General features: G+C 41.2%; 2 protein-coding genes across 2 annotated transcripts; both read right to left on the reverse strand.

Moving 5' to 3' along the window:
* Positions 1-580: 580 nt before the first annotated feature.
* On the reverse strand, positions 581-15,190 carry mtr (5-methyltetrahydrofolate-homocysteine methyltransferase). Its single transcript, XM_079476200.1, has 33 exons — positions 14,990-15,190; positions 13,874-14,085; positions 13,709-13,798; positions 13,559-13,628; positions 13,391-13,483; positions 13,217-13,323; positions 13,074-13,133; positions 12,893-12,987; positions 12,693-12,793; positions 11,781-11,842; positions 11,635-11,702; positions 9,353-9,432; positions 9,165-9,277; positions 8,938-9,078; positions 8,669-8,854; positions 8,182-8,361; positions 7,964-8,080; positions 7,738-7,878; positions 7,571-7,660; positions 6,333-6,485; positions 6,140-6,247; positions 5,429-5,529; positions 5,265-5,332; positions 5,073-5,193; positions 4,905-4,986; positions 3,899-3,997; positions 3,737-3,812; positions 3,497-3,652; positions 3,072-3,256; positions 2,790-2,990; positions 2,518-2,710; positions 2,328-2,440; positions 581-1,566 (listed from the first exon to the last, which is right to left on the reverse strand). The coding sequence occupies exons 1-33, from the start codon at positions 15,015-15,017 to the stop codon at positions 1,480-1,482; spliced, it is 3,777 nt and encodes a 1,258-aa protein (XP_079332326.1). The 5' UTR covers positions 15,018-15,190; the 3' UTR covers positions 581-1,479.
* A 436-nt stretch (positions 15,191-15,626) lies between these two features.
* LOC306905960 (alpha-actinin-2) lies at positions 15,627-24,787 on the reverse strand. The gene is made up of 21 exons (XM_079476969.1): positions 24,614-24,787; positions 22,998-23,112; positions 22,797-22,916; positions 22,633-22,719; positions 22,468-22,555; positions 22,231-22,309; positions 22,017-22,098; positions 21,635-21,720; positions 21,455-21,547; positions 21,150-21,380; positions 20,924-21,071; positions 20,636-20,786; positions 19,017-19,125; positions 18,758-18,898; positions 18,461-18,643; positions 18,166-18,300; positions 17,826-18,005; positions 17,600-17,746; positions 16,643-16,708; positions 16,404-16,562; positions 15,627-16,318 (listed from the first exon to the last, which is right to left on the reverse strand). Exons 1-21 carry the CDS (start codon positions 24,740-24,742, stop codon positions 16,160-16,162), a joined length of 2,688 nt encoding a protein of 895 aa, XP_079333095.1. The 5' UTR covers positions 24,743-24,787; the 3' UTR covers positions 15,627-16,159.
* Positions 24,788-25,151: the final 364 nt, after the last annotated feature.

Raw genomic sequence — 25,151 nt, forward strand, 5'->3', positions numbered from 1 at the left:
AAGCTCGGATGCTCGAGCCGTGTAACGGGTGTATCCTGCCGCGCGCTGATTGGACGGCTGACATACTCAGAGGGCGGAGTTTAGCAGATGAGCATCTGCTGCGTCATGACGCCCTCTACAGCATCACTGGTGCTGATGCTGCAGGACCGGGACATTTGTCAGACGATGGAGTTTAAAATTAGTTCAGGGTCAGAAATAAAAAAAACGGAACATTTAATATTTTAATATAAAATGTAATTATAGGGCTAGTTTTTAAGAATAAACAAAGGGTTAATGAAAAACATTTTGAGTAAAATGTTGGATTCATATTTTAATATGAGTTTGTTTTAAAATGGCACCAAATATCCCCTAAAACACCCATCTACTAGAATCTGATCAATTGTTTTCATCTGTGAGCTTTTTTTGTTTCTATTCCAAATATTTATGGAGATGTCTTTAGTCCTCTTGTACTGTGAAAGATTGCCACAGTTTTGTTTCAATTTATTACTGAGGACATTACATTGATTTTCAGACAAGACCATTTATATGATTTATGAGCCTATTTTACTTGTGAAAATCAAATGAAAGATCCTGTATTTCCACGATATTCGATATATTTCACAGACAAATCCAGCCAAACCTGTACAGTGATGAAGACTGACATGATTATGAATGTGAGGTACACGTGAAACCGTGACCCCCCCCCCCCCACACCTCTATGTGTGTGTGATAACCACAAGCCCCATCACCATCATGTGACATCAGTGTTGTGTTTCAGAAAGAAGAATAACACACAATATAATCAGATCAAACACAGACAGGTTTAATCTGATAATGCTCATTTTTCAGGGTTCATCTGAACGGGGAAACAGCAAACATTGAGTTTTTACCACAGTTAAACCATTACTGAACAGATTGTGTACTGTAGATTGTGCGTAAAACTTCACAAGAGTTTGACATCAAAACAGAAATTGAATTGATGTCTCTGAGTGGATATGACCGATTCAAATGTATAAAAATACACGGTTTACTTTTCTCTGATGACTATGAACTAAGTGTTTTATATTTCTTTAAATTTATCAAGGATTCAATGTGCAACACGTACAGAATTAAAATAATACTGAAACTATCCGTATCATTGTTATCAGTTATATGACAAAAGAGAAATCATTACATTTGTTCTTTTCCCTCTCATTTTCTTTCTATACACTTATAAAATCCACCTAAAACAAAACTACAAGTGCTCGTCTTTTACAGAATTAAAAACTGAAATGTAATTAAAAATAATTTGAACAGACATGTGTGTTGTGTTAAGGTGGAAAGCTTGGACCCTTAGACCCAAATCTGAAGCAAAGCATCAAAACGACACGAGATTCCAGAAGAAGAAAGAAAAGAAGCTGTTGTGCGTCACATCTCTCTGAAGTCTCATCTGTGAGTAAAAGTCAGAGACTAGAGAGAAGTGAGATTGAACAGGTTTCAGTCCGTCTGAACCGCAGTGATTTAATCTGTATCGTAGCCGAGGATCGGACCCAACCACCTCTCCACCTCCGACACATCCATCTGTTTCCGACCCGCGTAATCCTCCACCTGTCCGACCAAAACACATTCGGTTGAGTTCAAACGCAAGGCACTTGATTCTCTCTCCTCCAGGAGTTTACGTTCACTAACATTCATGCAAAAAAATCAAGCAACCAGATCAAATCGAATATAAAAATCATTCAGTTATCCGCAAACTATTGCTCATATGCACATTGTGATATAGACCGTTTGATTGTATACACGTGACCGGCCTCTCGTTGTGTGTTCATTTGACCTATGACCCTAAAATGACATTTCATGCAGTGTGAATGTGAGCAGTCTGCCAAATTGTAAAGCTGAAAGTGAGTAAACTTGTTGTTGGACACTCCATAAACCAAAGTAGGACTTAAAAATCACAAATATTTACAAACTTTTAAATGATCTAACGGTTTAGCCAAGTAACACTACTTTTTATTGTTATCAGAAATAATCTACAGGCGCTCTACTGCTCGAAGAAGTTACTGGTAGTCCATGAACGCGCGCACATGCAGTAATATTTGCTTATATTGTTGCTTAAAACTATCAATAATACAATAACTATTTATTTATATTTAATTTATATCAAAATAATTGTATATCCCAACTAACATCCATCCCCCTGCCAGATAGATACTATACTATCCGCATCCACCTAAAGCTTTGACCGTAAATCACTTTGAGGAATTAAATAGCTCACGTATTGCTCATATTGCACAGCCCTCATCCTGACACAGATTTACATGATGTTTGTGTTGTGTGAATGATGAGAGAGAAGAGATGAAGACTCAAACCTGCTCTTTCGTGATTTTTCCCACGGAGAAGTAACATGATTTGGGATTGGAGAAATACAGTCCTGACACTGATGCGGCAGGGGTCATGGCCAGAGATTCAGTCAAATCAATCCCTAAAAACAAATGTCCATATATCAGAGATCAGATGTGTTAGACCCACATGGCTTCACACATCTGTGTCAGCTCTCACCCGTTTTCTTCCGTATGTCTGCCAGTTTCCACATGGTGAGTTTCTCAGTGTGATCTGGTTGGCTGGGGTAACCCGCGGCCGGACGAATCCCCTCGTACCGCAGTCTGTGCAGTTCAGACGCAGGCAGATCTTCCTCATCGCTGTAACCCCACAGATCCCTGCGCACACGAGCGTGCAGCTCCTCTGCAAACGCCTGCGTCAAACACACACACAACACGCGTCTTTCTTCTGCTACACACACGTGACGTTGCGTGCGTGCGTTGTGATCTCACCTCAGCCAGTCGGTCGGCCAGAGCTTTCACCATGATGCTGTTGTAATCGTCTCCCTGCCGTTCAAACCTCTGACTGAGCTCTTCTGCACCGAACACGGCCACAGCGAACACGCCCACATAATCCTGCACACCGCTGCCCTCAGGAGCCACGAAATCTGACAGGCAGAAATACGGCTCTGAGCTCGCCGAGTCCTTCTCCGCCTGCGCAGACAAATCAAGACCAACGTACAATTCAATTCATTCACTGGGTAAGAATGCGTAAGCCCAGGTCACAGCTGTTACCTGCTGTCTGAGGCCGTAGAATGTTGCGACGGAGTGTGTGACGTCATCAGAGTACAGGTGGATGTCATCACCGGAGCTCTGAGCGGGCCAGAAACCCACCAGCCCGCGGCCCTGAAGACCCCCGCTGTCAACCAAACGGTGTAACAGCTTCAGAGCGTCATCGTACACACGACGAGCTTCTTCTCCTGAACACACAACACGGACGACATTCACATGACCTCTGACCGAAGTGAACATGTTTTGTATCAAAAGAAAGATCAGAGCATCATTACATTTTTGATCAACATTAAAACATGAAATGGTGATGATCATCAGAAAGAGAAAGAGCTTGTGTTTGAATTTGGAAAATGGGCGAGAGCGCCCCTACTGTACAACAACATGAAGAGATGAAAAACTCCACATCACAGCCAGATGCTCAGACATACCCACAGTTTTGTCTTTGAATATTTTAGGGTATCCACGGTTGGGATATTTGCCCCTCAGCTGCCACACATCAAAGAAGGGTTTCCAGTCGATGAAGTCCAGCAGCTTCCGCAGGTCGTACGATTCAAACACGCGTGTGCCGAGAAACCGCGGCCGGGCTGCAGAAAAAGAATCCATTTAACTAAAACAAACCAATAAAGCAAAGCCATCTGAAGTGTGTCATTTCTGTGTTTGTGTCACACCTGGTGCTGACTGAGAGAGCCAGTCCACACTCAGACGTTTCTCTCTGGCCTGACTCAAAGATAAGAAGCGTCGGTCCTGAAAGAAACAGAGCAGCTTCAGCACTCATAGAATGACATCATCACCTCGTGACATCATGAAACGGGTCATGTGACCATCAGGACCTTCAAAGAGTCGTAGTGATCCTGTCTGACATCCTCATACTCCTCTTTGATCTCCTCAAAGTACTCCTCACAAACTCCTTCATCCAACAGCTGAGAACACTGAGACACAGACAGAGAGCCATTACAACATGATATTACTCATCCTTTAGGACAGAGTTCATAAGACTGTTTATAAGGACGTTTATGAAGTTTATCATTTTGAAATTTATTTTACCAAAGATATATCGTATCGCATTATTGAGCACGCTGTTTGCATACCGCATATTCTTCAATATCGCACAGCCCTAATTCTAGGTCTCTTTTTTTAAGTGTTATGCTTTGGAAATATTGTAAGTACACACAAAGATACACACTATCTTAAAAACAGTGAAACAATGTTCATTTAATTCAGAGAGAAAGAGAGAGAGACAGAGAGAGAGAGACAGAGAGAGAGAAAGAGAGAGAGGACAGAGAGAGAGAGAGAGAGAGACAGAGAGAGAGAGAGACAAGAGAGAGAAAGAGAGAAAGAGAGAGAGACAGGAGAGAGAGAGAAGACAGAGAGAGAGAGAAAGAGAGAAAGAGAGAGAGACAGAGAGAGAGAGACAGAGAGAGAGAGACAGAGAGAGAAAGAGAGAAAGAGAGAGAGACAGAGAGAGAGAGAGACAGAGAGACAGAGAGAGAAAGAGAGAAAGAGAGAGAGAGACAAGAGAGAGAGAGACAGAGAGAGAAAGAGAGAGAGACAGAGAGAGAGAGAGAGAGAGAGAGAGAGACAGAGAGAGAGAGACAGAGAGAGAAAGAGAGAAAGAGAGAAAGAGAGAGAGAGAGAGAGAGAGAGAGACAGAAGAGAGAGACAGAGAGAGAGAGAGAGAGAGAGAGAGAGAGAGAGAGAGACAGAGAGACGAAAGATGAGAGAGACGAGAGAGAGAGAGAGAGATGAGAGAGAGACGAGAGAGAGAGATGAGAGAGAGAGAGAGAGAGAGAGAGAGACAGAGAGAGAGACAGAGAGAGAAAGAGAGAGCTGTCTCACCACCACAACACTGCGGGACGCATCAAGAACATGAATGACTGGTGCGCTGTAGCGAGGAGCGATTTTCACAGAAGTGTGCGTCCTGTCAACACACACACACATGTGAATGAAGCACACTGCATTATTGTGGTGTTGTGTCAAGTTTACAGCATCAGTTAGCAGTTGTACTTTGATGTTGTGGCTCCACCAATCAGCAGAGGAATCTTCAAACCCAGACGCTCCATTTCCTTGGCAACATGAATCATTTCATCCAGAGAAGGAGTGATGAGACCAGACAGACCGATTATATCTACACACACAGATGCATTACAGTCACAGTAAACACACTCATGTGATTCAGTGTGAACGTGAGACACAAACCTGCTTTATTCTGAACGGCCTCCCGCAGGATTCTGTCACATGGAATCATGACTCCTAAATCAATCACCCTGCGGACACACACGTGAACATCAGCGTTAAGACACACGGCCGTCAGGAGAGATCTCGGCTTTTAAAGCATCACATCTGTCTGGTGAACAGCTCACCTGAAGTTATTGCATCCAAGCACCACACCAACAATGTTTTTGCCGATATCATGAACATCTCCCTTCACTGTGGCCAACAGTATCGTGCCCTGATAAGGGTCCTGAAATAAACAAACACAACGTCAGGATCAATGTATTCAGTCACACAGACATATCATTCAATTTCATTGATATAATGAATTTTTACAATGTTGCAGCTGGACATTTACTCACTTACGTGTTCATAATTTTTCCATATCTTAGAATAATAATGAACTCATCCAATTTATGAAATAAAACAGAGTAAATGATGGGAAGTATGTTGTACCTAAAAACAATATATTTGATCATGTTCAGTGTGGTCACCTTTGACTAGAATAAGCAGAAAAATGTTCTTGTAATTTCCTCGAGCAGCTTCTCTAAGATGCTTTTTACGCAATATTAAAAGTGTTCCCATCTCTTCTGTGCTCTTATTGGCTGCTCTCTCTTCATCATTCAGTCTACGGCTTCCATTTCAAAAACATTTTATTATTGAGTCACATGTCATGATAAAACATGTTTGTTTGCAAAATGTATTCTTTGTCTACTACAAGTGTTTATTTTGAATAAACAGTCCCGATAAACGACTAAAAGAAAAAAGCTTCAACTCTACAGGCTTAGTTTTCATTTCTAATCAGGTCAATGTATCGCTTCACAAGCACACATTCATAAGATCGGAGCTTTGAGACTCACCTCATCTTCACTGCATTCACCGTTGGATCTCATTTCCTCTCTCTCTTTCTCCATGAAGGGAATCAGATAGCCAACGGCTTTCTTCATGACACGAGCTGATTTTATCACCTGGGGCACACAAACACAGATGAAATCATCACCGCCCCATCACACCTCTCATGGGACTGTGTGGTCACAGTGGGTTTTTGGGTACCTGAGGTAAAAACATCTTCCCCACTCCGAACAGATCTCCAACTGTCTTCATGCCGTTCATGAGCGGACCCTCGATGACGTGCAGCGGTCGGGGATAAAGGTCCTTCTGAGAGCGCGCCTCCTCCGTGTCCTCCACCACATACTTCTCTATACCCTGACATATCACACACAGGAAGTTCTATAACACTCAACACATGTGACCTTTATTAGAGAACATCACACACAGACTGTAACGGTGACGGCCCGATAAAAAAAAAAGTAATAATAATTTACTAATACTAATTTAGATGAAGGTCAAATTTTTTCGGGCGCCAGACAGTCAGTAGTTTCAACAAATTATCCCGGATAGCATAAATGCCACTCGTTACTTAAATTAACTCGAGATGAAATTCAATACAAAATCATAAAGGCATAGGATTTGGTTTTAGAATGTTGTATTTAAAAAAGAAACAAGGAACGACAACACTTTAACCACACTTCACTCAATTCGAGTTGCGAACAAACATAATAACAACTGAACTCAAATTCATTATCCTTTCCAGGGTCACAGATTCATGATTTTATAACAACGAAATAAGAAACCATTCAAAATATTGTCTAGGAGAAAAAATGGCGAAACAAACTAAGAGGGAAAAAAAACTAATTTAACTACGATGAATAACACAATAAATGGAGGTACACTACTCACATCTTGGTTTGAGTGTAACCAAAGTAAATGGGGAGTGTGGAAAGTGCTGAGAGAAATGGTGTGATGGTGTGGGGAAAAACCAGCCGGTTTATACGCAGGGAAGCAACTTTCAGAAATGGTGAGATAAGTCAGATGATCGTCCACCAAGCGCTCAGCGCTGGAACCAATCTTGACTCCGGGAGTATGAGTGATGAAACTACACTCCAGCGGTCGCTCACTGAGGAATAACGTCACCGCCGTCCCGGTAAGTGGAAATACGTTTCCCTTCCGATTATCCTTTAAGATGTCGTGGAGTTAAACCCCACACAAATTACTTGGGAATGGTTAGCTTTTTAGCGCTCATAAATTTTGGCTTTACCTCTCCCGCACAACCTCAAACACCACTCTACAAGATTAACTTTTCCCCCCTCTTTGTTGTTTACCTTTCTCCTTTTATGTGCTACCTCATTTCCTTCTCCAATGTGTCAAACGGAAAAGGGGTGGGGACTACATTTTTGACTTATTTATTTTTTATTTTGGCATTTCAGCTTTGTTACAGCATGCGCGCTGACCTTGATGAGCGCATGCTCCAGTCTCTCCTGCACGCTGCTCTCTCGCCACTCGTCCGTCTGAATCACTTTCTTTCCTCCTTTAGCATTATTCTACAATAAACCACACAACATTAGACAAGACACACACACACACACATCATCATACGACAGATCCAGCTGTCAAGCACCTGAGCGTACACCAGGAGTTTCTCAGTGGCGTCCGGATCATGGTTCCAGATGAGATTCTCACACAACAGCAGGAGTTCTTTATCAATGTCATCATACAGGGGCAGACTGCCGGCGTTTACGATGCCCATGTCCAGGCCATCCTGAACACACACACACACACTGAGATTTATCCCAACACCACCACAGACAAAACAAACGTTCAAAGATTTCACTGTCACGTGTTACCTTGATAGCGTGATACAGAAAGACTCCGTGCATGGCCTCTCGGATGACCTCCATCCCTCTGAAGGCGAACGAGAGGTTAGAGAGACCTCCACTGACCCGGGCACCCGGCAGACTCTCCTACACACACACACACACACACACACACACACACAGAATTACACGCGTGTGAGACGAGCAGAACCATCAGAAAGGTTCCAGCGTAGATGAAAGTGTCAAACCTTTATGATTCTGGTGGCTTTCATGAAGTTGATGGCGTATATGTTGTGCTCCTCCATTCCTGTGCCAATGGTCAATATGTTGGGGTCAAATATGATGTCATTGGGGTTAAAGCCCACCTTGTTGATGAGGAGGTGAAATGCCCGGGAACAGATCTTCACCTTCTCATCGATTTCTGTTGCCTGTGAAAACACGTCAAGATATTTCAAGTGCATAACTAAACATTATAATAGGCAGTCATTTTTAGTTTCACTGGGACTTTAAAACCTCAGATGATGTCATTATGCATATACATTTTCAATTTCACCTTCACCCTCTGTCGAAAGCAACTTTAAAGACTTTTGTATGTAATTGACGTCCGTTACGATTGGCTTACCTCAGACGTAATTCAGTCCATCCTTTATCAGGTTAAGAATACTGAACAGGTGATGATGACCTTGCTAATAAAAGATGTTTCATAAATACATCAAATTAATTGATTTCACCCACCTGCCCCTCCTCATCAAACGCCATGACGACCACAGCAGCACCATAGCGACGGATTCGTCTGGCCCGCTTCAGGAACTCGTCCTCGCCCTCTTTGAGACTGATGCTGTTGACGATGCATTTCCCCTGGCAACACTTAAGCCCTGCCTCTAAGACCGCAAAGTTTGATGAGTCGATACACAGGGGCACCTGGATGAAGAGGTCAAAGGTCAGAGAATAATTTCCAACCGACATATACCTTTACTTTTGTGTGCAGTAATGCTTCAGGTCACCCTGGCGATGTCCGGCTCAGAGGCGATGAGGTTACAGAAGCGAGTCATGGCAGTAACTCCGTCCAGCATCCCTTCATCCATGTTAATGTCCAGAACCTGAGCGCCCATCTCCACCTGAGTCTTAGCGATGCTCAGAGCTTCCTACACACACACACATAAAGCATCCGCGTTAAACACACACAAACCACACAATAAATGCGATAGGATCACATGAAACAGTGATTTACCTCATAATTTCCAGACATGATGAGTTTGGCAAACTTTCGTGATCCAGCAACATTACAGCGCTCACCAATGTTAACAAAGTTTGTGTACGGCCCGATCCGGAACGGCTCCAACCCTGAACACACGTGAAACAATCATTGAACACTTGTATTGACACATGTCAACTTAGGATGATGACGTGCAGACAGACCTGACAGCAGCATGAACTCATTATAAACCTCTTTAGCAGGAACCCTGGGTTTGACGTGACACACACTTTCAGCAATCGCCCTAAAACACACACACACAGTTTAAAGAAAGCACACATACACATACAAACAAACACACATACACACACACACAGTTTAAACACGCACAAACACACATACACACAGTTTTAACATGCACACAAACACACACCCACAGTTTAAATACACACACAAACACAGTTTAAACACACACACAAACACAGTTTAAACACACACAAACACATTTTAAACACACACACAAACACATTTTAAACACACACAAAAACTCATTTTAAACATACACAGAAACACAGTTTAAACACGCACAAACACATTTTAAACACACACACAAACACATTTTAAACACACACACAAACACATTTTAAACACACATAAAAACTCATTTTAAACATACACAGAAACACAGTTTAAACACAGTTTAAACACACACAAACACAGTTTAAACACACACAAACACAGTTTAAACACACACAAACACAGTTTAAACACACACACACACAGTTTAAACACACACAAACACAGTTTAAACACACACAAACACAGTTTAAACACACACACGCAGTTTAAACACACACACACAGTTTAAACACAAACGCAAACACAGTTTAAACACACACAAACAGAGTTTAAACACACGCACAAACAGAGTTTAAACACACACAAACAGAGTTTAAACACACGCACAAACAGAGTTTAAACACACGCACAAACACGTTTAAACACACGCAAAAACACAGTTTAAACACACACACAAACAGAGTTTAAACACACGCACAAACAGAGTTTAAACACACACAAACAGAGTTTAAACACACGCACAAACAGAGTTTAAACACACGCACAAACACGTTTAAACACACGCAAAAACACAGTTTAAACACACACACAAACACAGTTTAAACACACACACAAACACAGTTTAAACACACACACAAACACATTTTAAACACACACAAACATAGTTTAAACACACACAAACACAGTTTAAACACACACACAAACACAGTTTAAACACACACACAAACACAGTTTAAACACACACACAAACACAGTTTAAACACACAAACAAACACAGTTTAAACACACACAAACACAGTTTAAACACACACACACACGCAAACACAGTTTAAACCCAACATGCAAACACAGTTTAAACACACACACAAACACAGTTTAAACACACACACAAACACAGTTTAAACACACACACAAACACAGTTTAAACACACACACAAACACAGTTTAAACACACACACAAACACAGTTTAAACACACACACAAACACAGTTTAAACACACACACAAACACAGTTTAAACACACACACAAACACAGTTTAAACACACACACAAACACAGTTTAAACACACACACAAACACAGTTTAAACACACACAAACAGAGTTTAAACACACGCACAAACAGAGTTTAAACACACACAAACAGAGTTTAAACACACACACAAACACAGTTTAAACACACACACAAACACAGTTTAAACACACACACAAACACAGTTTAAACACACACACAAACAGAGTTTAAACACACGCACAAACAGAGTTTAAACACACACAAACAGAGTTTAAACACACGCACAAACAGAGTTTAAACACACGCACAAACACGTTTAAACACACGCAAAAACAGAGTTTAAACACACACACAAACACAGTTTAAACACACACACAAACACAGTTTAAACACACACACAAACACATTTTAAACACACACAAACATAGTTTAAACACACACAAACACAGTTTAAACACACACACAAACACAGTTTAAACACACACACAAACACAGTTTAAACACACACACAAACACAGTTTAAACACACAAACAAACACAGTTTAAACACACACAAACACAGTTTAAACACACACACACACGCAAACACAGTTTAAACCCAACATGCAAACACAGTTTAAACACACACACAAACACAGTTTAAACACACACACAAACACAGTTTAAACACACACACAAACACAGTTTAAACACACACACAAACACAGTTTAAACACACACACAAACACAGTTTAAACACACACACAAACACAGTTTAAACACACACACAAACACAGTTTAAACACACACACAAACACAGTTTAAACACAAACAAACACAGTTTAAACAACGCAGAAACACACACAAACACGGTTTAAACACACACAGAAACAAACACACACACAGACAGGATGCTGCAGGTGTGAATCTCTCACCGGATGTGATCAGGTGTCGTTCCACAGCAGCCGCCAACAATATTCACCAGCCCATCCACAGCAAACTCCTGCAAGAAAACACACCAGAATCCTTCAGGAGATGAACCTCAGAGACGTCAGTATGAAGATTAAAATCAGGGATTTACTTTGAGATGTGAGGCTGTGACATCAGGAGTCTCATCATAACCTCCAAACGTGTTGGGAAGCCCTGAACAGAAGTATATGATGTTGCACGATTAATAGAAAAATTTATCTGGATATCCCCCGGGTTCAGTGTTTTTAAATTGTATTTACTCTTTATTTCACCTTTGAGATGTGGGGATGTATCGATTCATGATGTGATTCACGATTCTGATCTCATGATACGTTTTTTCACGATTTCGTTTAGTTGAGACAAATGAAAAATGAACAACTGCCCTTATAGTTTCTCGAATGCGCCGCATTTCTTAGTCAAATAAAAATATATTTTGTGTCAAACAACAACAGTTAATTTTAAAACATATTCCAAATCACATAAAGAAGGTAAAATACAAAAAGTGTCTTTAACACATACAAACTAAGACTGTCTGCGCTTTTCCTAACTTTGACTTTAATGAGAAATATACAAGTTTGCCATAAACACAGCGGCCCCTGCTGGTCAAAACATGTGTCGCCATCTCAACCGGCTTGAATCTTCACATATTATAATTGATTTTTACCCACTACAAGTGAACATATGAAGAGTTTGGTTCCAAAATGACAGTTTTTTATTGTGCGTTCCAATTAATATCAATTAAACTGCAGTTGTTTTGTTTTGATTTAAGCCATAATAACTCAAAAATACAGCTAACTAACACAATAAAAAAACATGATAACATAATGAAAAAGAGGATTTTGTTTTTAATTTAGTAATCTCTTCATATACAAAAGAACAATGACATACTTCCTTCCAAACAGATTCAAAGCCATTTAAGTGCTCAAAGCGAGTCGTTTATCTAGAACGAGCACATTCTGCTGTTCATTCCAAACCCAAGAATCTTGAAAAAAGGCAAATGTACCAAATGACTAAAGCATCTCACCTGCGTTTGGATAACAGATGACAAAAGCTCCAGTGCTCTTTCCTATGGCTTCAATAAACGGTCTCATGTCAGCCGCACCCAGAGCACAATTCAACCCGATGCTGACACAGAGAGAGAAAGAGATGTGGGTGTTTCTGAAATCAACTCATTCTAGAGGTTTATGAATGTTTCAGACGTACGGCGGTATAAATCTGTCTCACCACAGCGGCTGAGAGTGAGACAAGCTGATGACAAACGCTTCACCCGTCTGTCCTGACAGCGTACGACCGCTTTTATCAACTATAGTCCCAGAGATCTGCGAACACACGCACACACACGTTCATATGGAGTTAGAAGACATCCGTGACTGCTGTATGTGACCTCCGGTAAAACATCACTCACAAATATGGGTCGAGGTTCATACGAGTCTTCAAACAGCTGATCGATGGCAAATAGAGCCGCCTGTGAGAAACAATGAACCCTACGTCATATTCAGTTCTAGACGTCTCGGTCACGTTGTACGAGGGAGCGCATGCGAGTTTTACCTTCGCGTTAGCCGTGTCAAAGATGGTCTCCACCAGAAGAATATCAGCCCCGCCGTCCAGCAAACCTCGAACCTGCTCCGAGTACGACTCCACCAACTCATCGAACGCTAGACAAACACAACATCAGCACCTGAACAAGCTCAGCACGTGATAAAAACACACAGACGCTCTTACAGACATTCCTGAAGTCGGGTCTTTCCACTGATGGCGAGACAGACAGCGTTTTATTGGTGGGGCCGACAGCTCCTGCAACGAACCTTTTGCAACCTGTCAACGAGAACAACGACATCACGAACCGCACGACAGACCAATTCACCGATCACAAGAGATGAGAGTCGTCACCTGTCTGGGCTGTGACATCATCAGCGGCTTTCCTGGCGAGCTCAGCGGACACTTTGTTCAACCGATACGCCTGACACAAATACATCGGAGAGTGAGAACGCGTGCCACTATATCTACACAAACACACGTACAGATGAAGCCGAGAATCACCATGTCCTGCATCCCATAATCCCCCTGAGCGATGCTGGTGCTGCTGAAGGTGTTGGTCTCAATGATGTCAGCACCTGCCAGCAGATACTCCTGCGGAGAGAAGCGCTCACATCAGGTTCATTTACATCAACGTCATGTATGTTACACACGATGAACACGGCAGACCTTATGAATACTGTAGATGACGTCAGGTCGTGTGAGGCTTAGCATGTCGTTGTTTCCTTTCAGACTGTTGGGGTGATCTTTGAACTCTTGACCTCTGAAGTCTTCTTCCTGGAGGTTCCTCTGCTGGATCATGGTTCCCATTCCACCGTCCAGAACCAGAATCCTCTGCAGCAGGAGACTCCGGAGCTCATCATGAACACACACTGAACCTTCTGCTCCACACACACACAATGTTCATGTTCAGACAGACACGCTTATTGTTTTATATAGAGACACTCTGATAGAAATATGTATTCTCTTTTTCTTTTTCATTTTACAGTCAAATATGCTTAATGCTTTACTTAGATTGTAAAAGCCTCTGTTATAGTTTTTCAAAACAAATACACAAACAAACACTAGAGGGAGTTTACAAAAATATATATGAAAGAAAGTTGTAAAGCTTTCTGTGACTTATGTGAGATAAACATCCAGAAACATTACATCAAATTAAACATAAATACAATTGCTAGTATGGTAAATTATTTCATGATTCTCCAAAACACCAAAAAGTATATGTTACCAAAATAAAACAAAATCTATATCAACATTCTTAATAAGAAAATCATCAATATTTTTCACAGATTAGGGTTAGGTTATACAGCAGTATAAATGAACCACAGTTTCTAAGCATCATTAGAAAAAGTACAATTCGTATGTCGTCATCATCACTAAAAGTGTCCATACACGGTCATAGACTGATGACGTCACACGCATGCACGCGCGCTGCTTACGCAATAAACCTGTCACGGGTTATAAAACAAGAGCAATAGATGAGAAATCTTGCTTCAACGCTTTAAACACTGATCAATGCATTTCAATCAATCAATCAATCAATCAATCAATCAATGCACTTCTCTGTTTCTCTTTCACGCGCGAACTATGCAAAAGCGATTTCAGAAAACACACGTGTCATCATTCAGAACCGATCAGATCAAATGTGCAGCAACGTCATGCTCGTTTACATCACATGTGTGATGATGATGATGATGATGATGATGATGACAGAGGACTGAAATGACTGACAGATATTGTGAGCCGATCGCTTCTGAATGCACGCACGCACGCGCTGCACGTTACCTGAACTCTGGTGTATAGTTGGAGGCATCCTGTTCAATACACGTCTCACCCGACACAAAACACACAAAACACACAAAACCTTCCGACGCGGTGAAGTCTGAGCAGGATTCGGTTCTGCCACTAAACTGTCAGACTTTGATCAGGCAGAACCTGCTTGGGTACACGTGGAGCAGATCCGCGCATGCGCAGTCCGAGGCTGGCAATGCGCATGCGCGTTCAGAGCGTAACATACAAATATGAATTAACATGTTAAGACATTGTTTACACACTTTTGCTTTCTGTTGTCAAAGTAAACAACACGTGCCTGCTGTCTGCTGAGGGTTCTTTCTGTCAGGGGCCAACGGTTCATTGTAGACAAATGTGCCTTTACAATACTAAAACACTTTTTTATTAAGTATCTTTAATGTTTAGCAAAACAATGTGTATACATTTAAACAAACAGCAACAATTAAGAGTATTATCACGATAAAACTTAATCAAAAATTATTCGTTTTTTTAATCCAAACGTCGTTTGTCTTGATGGTCAGATTGTTTGTTTTCAGACTTAACATGCATAATATGATGCATAACCTGTATATTGATCTCATTAGACCTTAATTGTTTCGTATTGCATCCCATAATCAAAGGAAAGACATATGACATTAGAGTTTAAAGTTTATTGATGTTTCCATGGTTCTTATGATTTTACATTCCCCAGGTTCTCATTGCTGTAGTGCACAGAAACACTATTTTCATAACATTTGTTTTTATTTTAGGGAGTAATATGCTTTTGTGAAATTAAAGTAAAATATCACATCAAACATATTTATAAAATATGATAAAGTAGATTCTCTTTAGTAAATGTGGTAGCACTTTTCTTGAAGCCTTAATGTGTAATGCTTTATAAAGAGTTATTAAAGGGTAATGATGCATTATATTTGTGTTGTAATAAATAAATTGTTGATGTAAAGAATTTTAACCAAATTGAAAATGCAAAGTATAACAATGTATTAAAAGTAGTTGTAAATATTTTTGAGACATTACAATGCTTTTTACACGTGATAATTAAAACATTCAACTTTTATAAAGCATTATACATATATGCTTCAAGTGCAGTGTTACAGTAAATTCTTCTGGTGGTATAAACAGCTATTTGTTTTTATTTTCAGGGCGCAGTGCTTCTCCAGACCACTAGAGGTCACTCTCTCCATAGAGGGCAGTAGAGAAAGCCGTGTAGTCCAAAGCCCCTGGAAGTCCATCAGGTCCCACGTAAGGGGGCATTCTGGAGATGCAGTATTCCGCTTGCTCCTGGGGCAATTCCCGACGGAGTTCATCCACCAAAATGTACGGCTAAAACCAAACAAAGCCTGTCAAAAGACCTCCAAAATGAAGGAATGTGTGTTAGTTATATACGCTGTTCTACACCCACATGTACCTTGTCCCCGGCCAGTATCCTGAATGAGGCGACGACCTGTTCTGCCGTGTCAGTGTCTCCGGTCTCACGGGTCATAAAGTCCACAAACGACTGAAAGCTCACCACACCAGATGCGTTTGGATCCACCAATGACATGATTCGTGTGAACTCTGCTTCCCCCTGCGGACCACACAGAACATACTGAATGTGTGAGATCTTGAAGCCCAAGAACAGTCATAACTTTGTGAGTTTGTGTTTACCAGGTCATAACCCATGGAGATCAAACAGGCCCTGAAGTCATCCGTCTCCATTCCTCCCTTCTTCTTCTGCAGGACGGACAGAACAAGAAAATCAACCAATCAAAGCGCAGATGAAAGAGCTTTAGTGACATACACTAAACTGCTTTAACAAACACATCTTCTTATAAATAACGGCTGTTGTTTGGTTAGTTGTGTTGTGGTTCAGTTGTACCTGTTTAAGTTTAGTAGCCAAACAGATTCAAGTTTGTTTCTTCTGGTTATTCTTAAAGAAACACACACAGAGTTAGTGGTCAGACCGTGTAGAATAAGTGTTGTTGTTGTGTCAGTGCAATGAACAAAATGTGAAATCAAATTGAAATAAAAAAATGTTGTCACAACATGATTTTTTTCATGTTCAGTTATGTAACTTAATCCCTTCATGTTTGCGCTACGTCAATGATTTGTGTTGTGTTAACCTATAATTGGTACAACTAGGCAAAGGATTTATATTTCCCAGCATGCTTTGTGTAAGACTGCATTTTGAGAGTTATTTTCTTGTGTTGTTTTATGTGTTTTTCAGTAAAGAGAAACACTTGTCAGGGTTTAATGTTCATAAACCTTTGAGATTTAGAGGAGTTTGTTATATGAGTAAGTTTTGTGGTTACCGTTGTTTAGAAAAGCATTGCCTTTGTTTTGGTAGAGGGCGGTTATAATTCTAAATATGAGTTAAGATTGGTTTACATCATATCTTGAAAGAGATAAAAGAAAAGGTTATGTCACAGTAATAAAAAACACGTATGTTGAGTACGTTAAATGAAAATATGAAATGTTAATATAAAAATCATGTTTGTTTTAAATTTGGCAACTTGAACATAATGAAATTATGCTGAGCAAACATCACTTGTTGATGTACATCATTTATTCAGGTTAATCCAACAGATATTTTTCAGTAAATGTTTGTGATGTAGTTTGTGTTACTCGATCAAAGTGTGTGAAGGAAGATCTGAAGTCATTGAGCTGCTGTTGACTGATGCCTTTAGCGTCCCGCAGGAGAATCTGAGTCTCCGTCTCGTTGATGGTGCGAGCGATCGTGGTCAGCAGTAACTCCCATCCCACACGGATGTGCTGCGTTACCATGGAGACAGCACACATTACATAATGATAGTTTATCATGATCTGTGTGTGTGTGTGTGTGCGTGTGTACCTCCATAGTGTAGTTGGTGTGTTTGTTGTCGAATATGAGTGACTCTTGGATGAGTTGATGATCTTCCTCTAGTTTGTCGATGTTATGTTTATATTTAATGATGTTGTGTTCGTATTGCTTCAGTTGAGTCATGTGATCTTCCAGAGCTCCGCCCAAATCCACTGAACTGTGAGCGATTTCCTGCACAAACACACACTTCAACATTTACACACCTGACACTGAACTAATCTTGACCAAATCTAAATCTGTTTGTTATTTAAAAGTGTAGTTCATTGCGTCAATCGCAGCATCTGACTGTGTGTGAGCACGCATGGTGTGTGTGTGTGTGTGCGCGGGTGACCTCCATGCGTGTCTGAATCCAGGGTCCGATGATGTTGACCTGAGCAGCAAACTGACGTCTGAGTCTCTCATTCATCTGCTGTCTGGATAATTCCTCCTGTAGTGTGCTGTCTCTCTGAGGAACCAACTTCTTCACCTACACACACACATCAAAGATGCTTTTCATTGAGAAATCAGAGGCAGATTTATATTTGAATAGCAGACATTTATTCAGGGACGTGATATGATAATAAAGCAAGTTATTAAACATACACACACACACACAAACACACACAGAGAGAGAGAGACTAACACACCTTGTCCCACATCTGGTTGATGTGTGCAGGTGTGATGTTGCTGTAGATGTTGGTGAGGTTGCAGGTGATGCCGTAGCTCTGAGCGATCTTCTGCACCTCATTATGAACACTGAGAATCCCCTGACGCTCACCGTCCGCTTCAGGTAGAGTCACTTTAAACTGATCATGAGCTGAGATCAGATTCTACACACACACACAGAGACACTGGACTGAAAGGAGTGAGACGTGAAGGTGATGTGTTTTCATCACTGTGATAAAATGCTGCTCTTCACAACACACTACAGACCAGAGCTTCACCTGAACCTCATCCACTGAATGAACCATGAAGATGTCCTGAAGATCCTCCATGGCTCCTTCCATCCAGTTAATAAAGGGAGCGCATCTCTTAGAGAACTCCAGAAAGAGCTGATCGATGGTTTCCAGAAGTTTCTCTGTCCTCTAAGAACACACATATCTCAACCCAATTTCATGTTCAATCGATCAAATAACTTCAAACAAACAATAGATCAGAAATATTCATCGTAATGAAATGAGGGACAGTGTGTGTGTGATTCACCTCGAGAGCTTCTCTACGCTTCTGAGTCGAAGTCCCCAACTGATCCCAAAGATCACACATCCACTGACAGCGTTCATTTACCACACCTGCAGCGACATAATCCAGCTCACTGCACACACACACACACACACACACATATTACACACAAACACACACATTTTACACACAAACACAACACACACACAAAGAGTTCATTTAAGTCTCAATTTACTGTAGTCTCAGATGTTTCTCCTAAAATAAGAGAATCAGATGAGAGTTTAAGACACATGAAGAGTCTGGAGGAGTGAATGAATGAAAGGTGAAATCATCTGGATTTGAGTCAATGTGATGAGAAATGTTTGAGTTGATATTGAGATCTTCACTTATATTGACTTCTGATCGCAGACAAGACGAATCTAAGCTCAGCTATTAATGACGTCTCTTCTCAAACTCTCATGACAGACACATTTCAGACTCTCACGTGAAATATCTGAGACACAGATGAGACGTAAGCAAAAGTTTACATATACTCTGCATTTTATCTCATTGATGTCTAGGAGAAATAAAAGAGATGTCATCTAAAAATAAAGCAACAAGCCCCTCGAAGCAGTGTGTTACAGTGCATTTATAACAGCTAATGGTGTTGTGGCACGACGTGAAGAGTCATTAAACCCCCTCAGCTGTTATTAAACACACTTGTAACGCACTGCTTCTGGGGGTTTATTGCGTTTATAAAACACTTATTCCATATGTGAAGCAAGATTTTATAAAAGAAAGTCAATAAAATGATATTCAGGCTGTCTAATGCCGGTATTTTATAACAGTTAGATTTCAGCTCAGCCAATCAGAATCAAGGACCAGAACTGAGTGTTGTATTAGTATCTTTCATTTAATCCCTTTGATGAAGTAACATGTTAAGGAACCATGAAGCATTCAAGGACACGCACAATAAATGATTTGTGTCAGTGCAGGATGTGTAAATCCCACACAAAGCTTTGTAACAGCGGCTGTGTCGATGTGAAGAACCACAGAACACAGTCACAGATCCCGAGAGCTTTAACTACACAACACACACAAAACTATTAACTAAAACACATCCTGCAAAGTCTGTCTGTCTTTCTGTGTGTGTGTGTGTGTGTGTGTGTCTTTGTGTTTAGATGATGTCCGTTGGAGGTGTTTATTGGTAAGTGTAAAGATGCTCAGTCACACTGACATTGACAACTGACCACAGCTTCTAGAAATAGAGGCGTGAATGTAATACTGTGTGTGTGTGTGTGTGTGTGTGTGTACGCAGGTCACTGCTCATGATAAAGTGTCATACAGACATAAGATGACAGGTGTTCTGTACAACAATAGAAACACAACACTGCTGTTCAGGTCACTACACACACACACTGAATCTCTGTCGAAATAATGAGACGTATAAAACACATGGTGAAGTTGTAGGCATCTTTCTGGTAAAACATGAGCTGCACTTTCTTCATGGGATTCACTCACAATCTATTTTTTGGGGGGAATTTTCACATCTTATTCACTCGTGTGTCGGGGGGGATAAATGACAGACAGACAGACCCCTGAAGCTCTCACACAAAAATATAAGCGGTGTGATGTCATGACGAGAAAACAGGAAGTGGTCATACTTGAGTTCCTGTGCGATGGCTGCGATTTGTTCGACTCTGTCCTGGTGTGCCGCCAGGTCGCTCTCAAAAGCCTCATGTTTCCGTAGCAACGCTCTCACTTCTGTCAGAGATGCGTTCTCATAATCCTTCACAGTTAACAGCTGATCCTTTCCTGAAGTAGACACGCACAACACATGTTTACTTCACCGTCTCAACCAGATCATCCTTCACGCATTCAACCAATTCAAATCAATTAATTGACTTCAATTAATGTCAAATGTCACAGAGCAGGAAGTGATGTCATCGCACCTGTAGCCCAGCTCTCATGGGTGGCAGCTTTCCGCTGGAACTTCTCAGCCAAATGTTCCACACGCTCCAGACGTCTGATCTCACTGAGCAACCAGTCCTCATATCCCTTCTCAGCCTGTTCCAGACCCTTCCACGCCGCCGTGATGTCCTACACACACACACACACACACACGGATAAACAAATCCATTGTGTTCACTTCACATGTGTGTGTGTGTGTGCTCTTACAGACACCATCTTTCCCTCTGATGGCATGAACGCCGGTCTGTTGCTGATGCGGAGTTTGGTCTGTATTGTGTTGAAGTGGATCTCCAGTTGACATTTCTCTTGAACTTTGGGAGGTTTGTGCATGCGGCGGTAATCTCTGAAATCCTCCAGCTTGCGTCTCATGGCGGTCGTGGTGTCTTCGGGAGATCTGTTCTCCAGCCAGGGTGTCGTCTGACGAATCCACGCCAGCAACTGCACACCACAGAACAACGCATGAGGAAGACCTGACATCGGATGCTGGTACACGTGTGTGCGTGTGCGTGTACCTCGCTGGACAGTCGTTCATACTCCTCCATCAGTTTCTCATTCTCCTGATTGACACCGAGCACCTTACAGATCCTGTTTGCAGCTGTTTCTGCCTACAAACACACATTTACTGTCAGACACCATTCAACATGGTTTAGTCTTGAGGTCAAAGGTTAGTTCAGACACGGGTCAACAGGTACCTGTTCTGCTCCAGCAAAAGCGTGATAGAAACACGACACGTATGTCATGATGGCTCTCTCATCGGGCTTCGGCGTGTTGATGATGTCTGGAAACACAGAGACGTGTTGAGATACAGATCAACAGATGGAAACAAGTGAAGGGGAAGTTTCGTAGTGCATTCTGGGATTGATTTTCACATGCTGACATCAGCAGGTCATTGTAGTGCACATTGTAGTTCAATGTGTCACAGACATTTGATCTTGATGTAATCAAACACGTTTGATCATATTCTGTTTTCTACAAACTTTCCTCAACGTAATGCAGAAACAAAAGCACATTTGGAGATTGAAAACTTACATTTGGAAACTGGCTCTCGTAGAACCATTCACATGCATTTCATACCTTCTGGGTCCAACATCTTTGGGATGTCCAAGTGTTTTTCTGCGATTTCCAAAGCCAAAGTCAGATTTCCAAGAGCATCATCCTAGACAGACACGATCAGAGACATAAACCGCGTGTTTAAAGGGACAGTACACTTTTTAATAATATAAGTCTTTGATAAACCAGAACAAACACAGAATGTGGAGGGATGCTTTGTTCTGTGAACGGCACACACCTTCTTGAGTTTGGCGTAGTCGATCAGGTCGGGTCTGTGTCTGTGTATGAGCGCACAGAATGCTAAACCATCCTTCCAACTGACCATGTGTGTGTGAAGAGAATAAATCAGAATCTGTAAATGATTCACGATTCGTCTTTTTGGAGCACAACTTATCGTTCGCCATTTTGTGTACATCATTTTTATTTGTCTTTTTTTTATCTACATGTTTGTCTTTTTCTCAAAATGCTCACTTACCTACAATGGAAATTTTGTACATTGACATTCCTGTAGGGGGCAGTTTTCCTCTGACACCACAACAGGAGCCCTTCCTTAGCTGACGTTTCTAAAAGACAACACACAATAATGAGTGTGTGTGTGTGAGTGTGTGTGTGTGTGCGTGCGTGCGTGTGCGTGTTATACCCTCCACAGAGATGTCCTGTATGGCGAAGCGGAGGATGATGGTCCAGATCGTTCCCAAAGTCATCTTCACATTCCCATCAACAATCTCTGAGAGACACACATTCCACTTTAATCCATATAAAAACCAGACATCTGTTTAAACGTCACGTACATGTGAATCTCACCCTCAGCGCCGATAGACACCAGTTTGACACCTTTGCTGGTGATGTAATCCAGAGCTTTGTTCACATTGGCTATTTTGTGAAAGCGCATCTTTCCTCGGTCGGGTTTGGGGAGTCTCTCGCCTGCAACAGAGAGAAATCTGCGTCTTTACTAGAATGTCTGAATAGATATAAGTTTAGGTTGTGGGAGAGAAGATCGTGCACCTGAAATAACCTCCAACAACAGCATCAGTTTCAGACCGTTCCTGAAGTCTTCCTCGATCATCTCGATTTGAGTTCCCGCTTTACGCAAATGAGAGTTACACCAGGCGGTGAACGTCTGATCCACACACACAAGAAATCAGATGTCGATGACATCATACAGATCGTATTATAGCCTTTTATTTTTATTTGTTAAAACACTTTGTTGAGCTGTTTGTGACCTGTTACACTTCTTCGAGTGATTGTTTCTTCTGAAAGACTTACTGACCTCTACCACACGTGTGTAAATCACACAGCTCAAAACAAAAGCACACAATGTTTGTCCTTCCTACAGCGGCTCTGAATATTTCAAACAGGTGCACCAGCTCCTGACGTGATGACGGATCCATACATCACATCAAAGGACAAAACGTTCCCGTCACACTCACTGTTGTCATGAAACTGTTTACACTCAACATTTATGGATTCTTGCAGACGCTTTAAGCCAAAGTGACCCATATTAATAGTTCAACCTAACATCGAATTTTCTCTCATCATTATTCTCTCTCATGCCTTCATAACCCTGTACTTTCTTCAGTGGAACACAACAGAAGATATTGTGAGAAATGTCTCAGTGTTTTTGTGTTCGTTCATATAATGGAAGTCAATGGAGTTCAGTGTTGTTTGATTTTCAAAGAACTCATAGAGGTTTGACACGACATGAAACAATCACTTTCGTTGCGTATGCCAAACAATATATAAAAAAACAAGTCTGTTGTGCACACAAGGGCCGACGTCTCCACTATAAAAATCCTCCAGCACAAAAATAGAGTGACTTTAGGCTCTTTACCGTCTACATGTTGCAGAACGCAGAGCGGTTCATCTACAGGCGAATATAAAGTAAAGCTCTCGCAGACAGTGATTTATATCCATCAGATTCTTGAGTTATTCAGATAACAGAAGATTCAGATGAACACGAGTGCAGAAGTTTGGACGCATGTCACGGTTGAATTCCACATCAAGGACAGAGGATTAGTGAACCACGCCAACCGATGGGTCCACGGATAAAATTAGAGGAGCATCCACCATCATCATGTGTTACAGAAAGCATCTGTTCAGAAACCTCATGCCACACCGACACCAAGGGCTTTTGTTAAAGGAAACTCGTCTCACACACACCTGTGTGTTTTATTATCTCTGTGGGGACAGTCCGTAATGAGTTGTTTATTGTACAAACTGTATATTTTATCCCATAAACCTAAAGATCCTAGAAAACTTTTTGCATTTTAAGATTTTAAAAATGATCGTTCAGTTCAATTGATAAAGTTTTGTGCCCGTGAGGACCTCAGTTATGGTCCCTACAGTGACACGAGTCCCCATGAGCTGGTGTGTGTTCAGGTTTAGGTCCCCACTAACATACACAAACCAAGTCCAAACACACACACTCACACACACACTCACACACACACACACCAACACACACACACCAACACACACACACACGCACGCACACACACACACACACGATTTAATGTTTCTAAACAGGATATACACACACAAGAAACCCATTTGTGCATTGTTTCTTGTTATTTGACAGAGTTGTGATTTGTAATATGATGTAATAATAGTGTGTGTCTGACCTTCCTCTGCTGTTTTTCCCACGCAGGGTCCAGCAGGAGATCTCTGTCCCACTCATCGTCCTGTATCATATACTCATCCACAGCGTATCCATTATTATTATTATTATACTGAATCTCCATCATCATCATGAACAGCACAGGTCTCAGATCGGATGCTGATGTGGGTCTGATCTCTCTCACCCGAGAGGCTAAAGAACGGGACAGGTGACGTCACCGCACACCCACTCCAACGAGAGACCAAAATAAAATACATGAAACTAACCCAAACTAAATGTGTATGTACATATATAAATAATATGTCATTAATAACTCAAAGATATGAAACATTGATATGAAATAGTCTAAATCTGTATCACCAGTTTAAAAGTATTACAACCCATGATCAATATTGTTTGCAGTTTAATGTATTTTTGCTGGAAGATTAAGATAAAAATACTTCATAATGCGCAAATATGTTACTGGTTTGGGTTAGTTAGGACATCTGACGTGTATCGACCCTCTGCTGGTTAACAACAGGAACTACAAAATTAAAAGTTGA

The sequence above is a fragment of the Barbatula barbatula genome, assembly GCF_947034865.1.
Source record: "Barbatula barbatula genome assembly, chromosome: 16".
NCBI classification, from domain to species: domain Eukaryota; kingdom Metazoa; phylum Chordata; class Actinopteri; order Cypriniformes; family Nemacheilidae; genus Barbatula; species Barbatula barbatula.

What these genes read in the sequence shown, in the direction of transcription:
- mtr (XM_079476200.1), bottom strand. Translation starts at nt 15,017, where the DNA reads ATGCCTCCAACTATACACCAGAGTTCAG. An exon ending in GCTCTCTCAGTCAGCACCAG is followed by an intron (nt 3,653 to 3,736) that starts GTGTGACACAAA and finishes CTTTTTCTGCAG; the next exon opens with CCCGGCCGCGGTTTCTCGGC. An exon ending in GAAAAATCACGAAAGAGCAG is followed by an intron (nt 1,567 to 2,327) that starts GTTTGAGTCTTC and finishes TTGGTCGGACAG; the next exon opens with GTGGAGGATTACGCGGGTCG.
- LOC306905960 (XM_079476969.1), bottom strand. Translation starts at nt 24,742, where the DNA reads ATGATGATGATGGAGATTCAGTATAATAATAATAATAATGGATACGCT. An exon ending in AAAGATGTTGGACCCAGAAG is followed by an intron (nt 21,721 to 22,016) that starts GTATGAAATGCA and finishes CTGTGTTTCCAG; the next exon opens with ACATCATCAACACGCCGAAG. An exon ending in GCCATCGCACAGGAACTCAA is followed by an intron (nt 19,126 to 20,635) that starts GTATGACCACTT and finishes GTGTGTGTGCAG; the next exon opens with TGAGCTGGATTATGTCGCTG.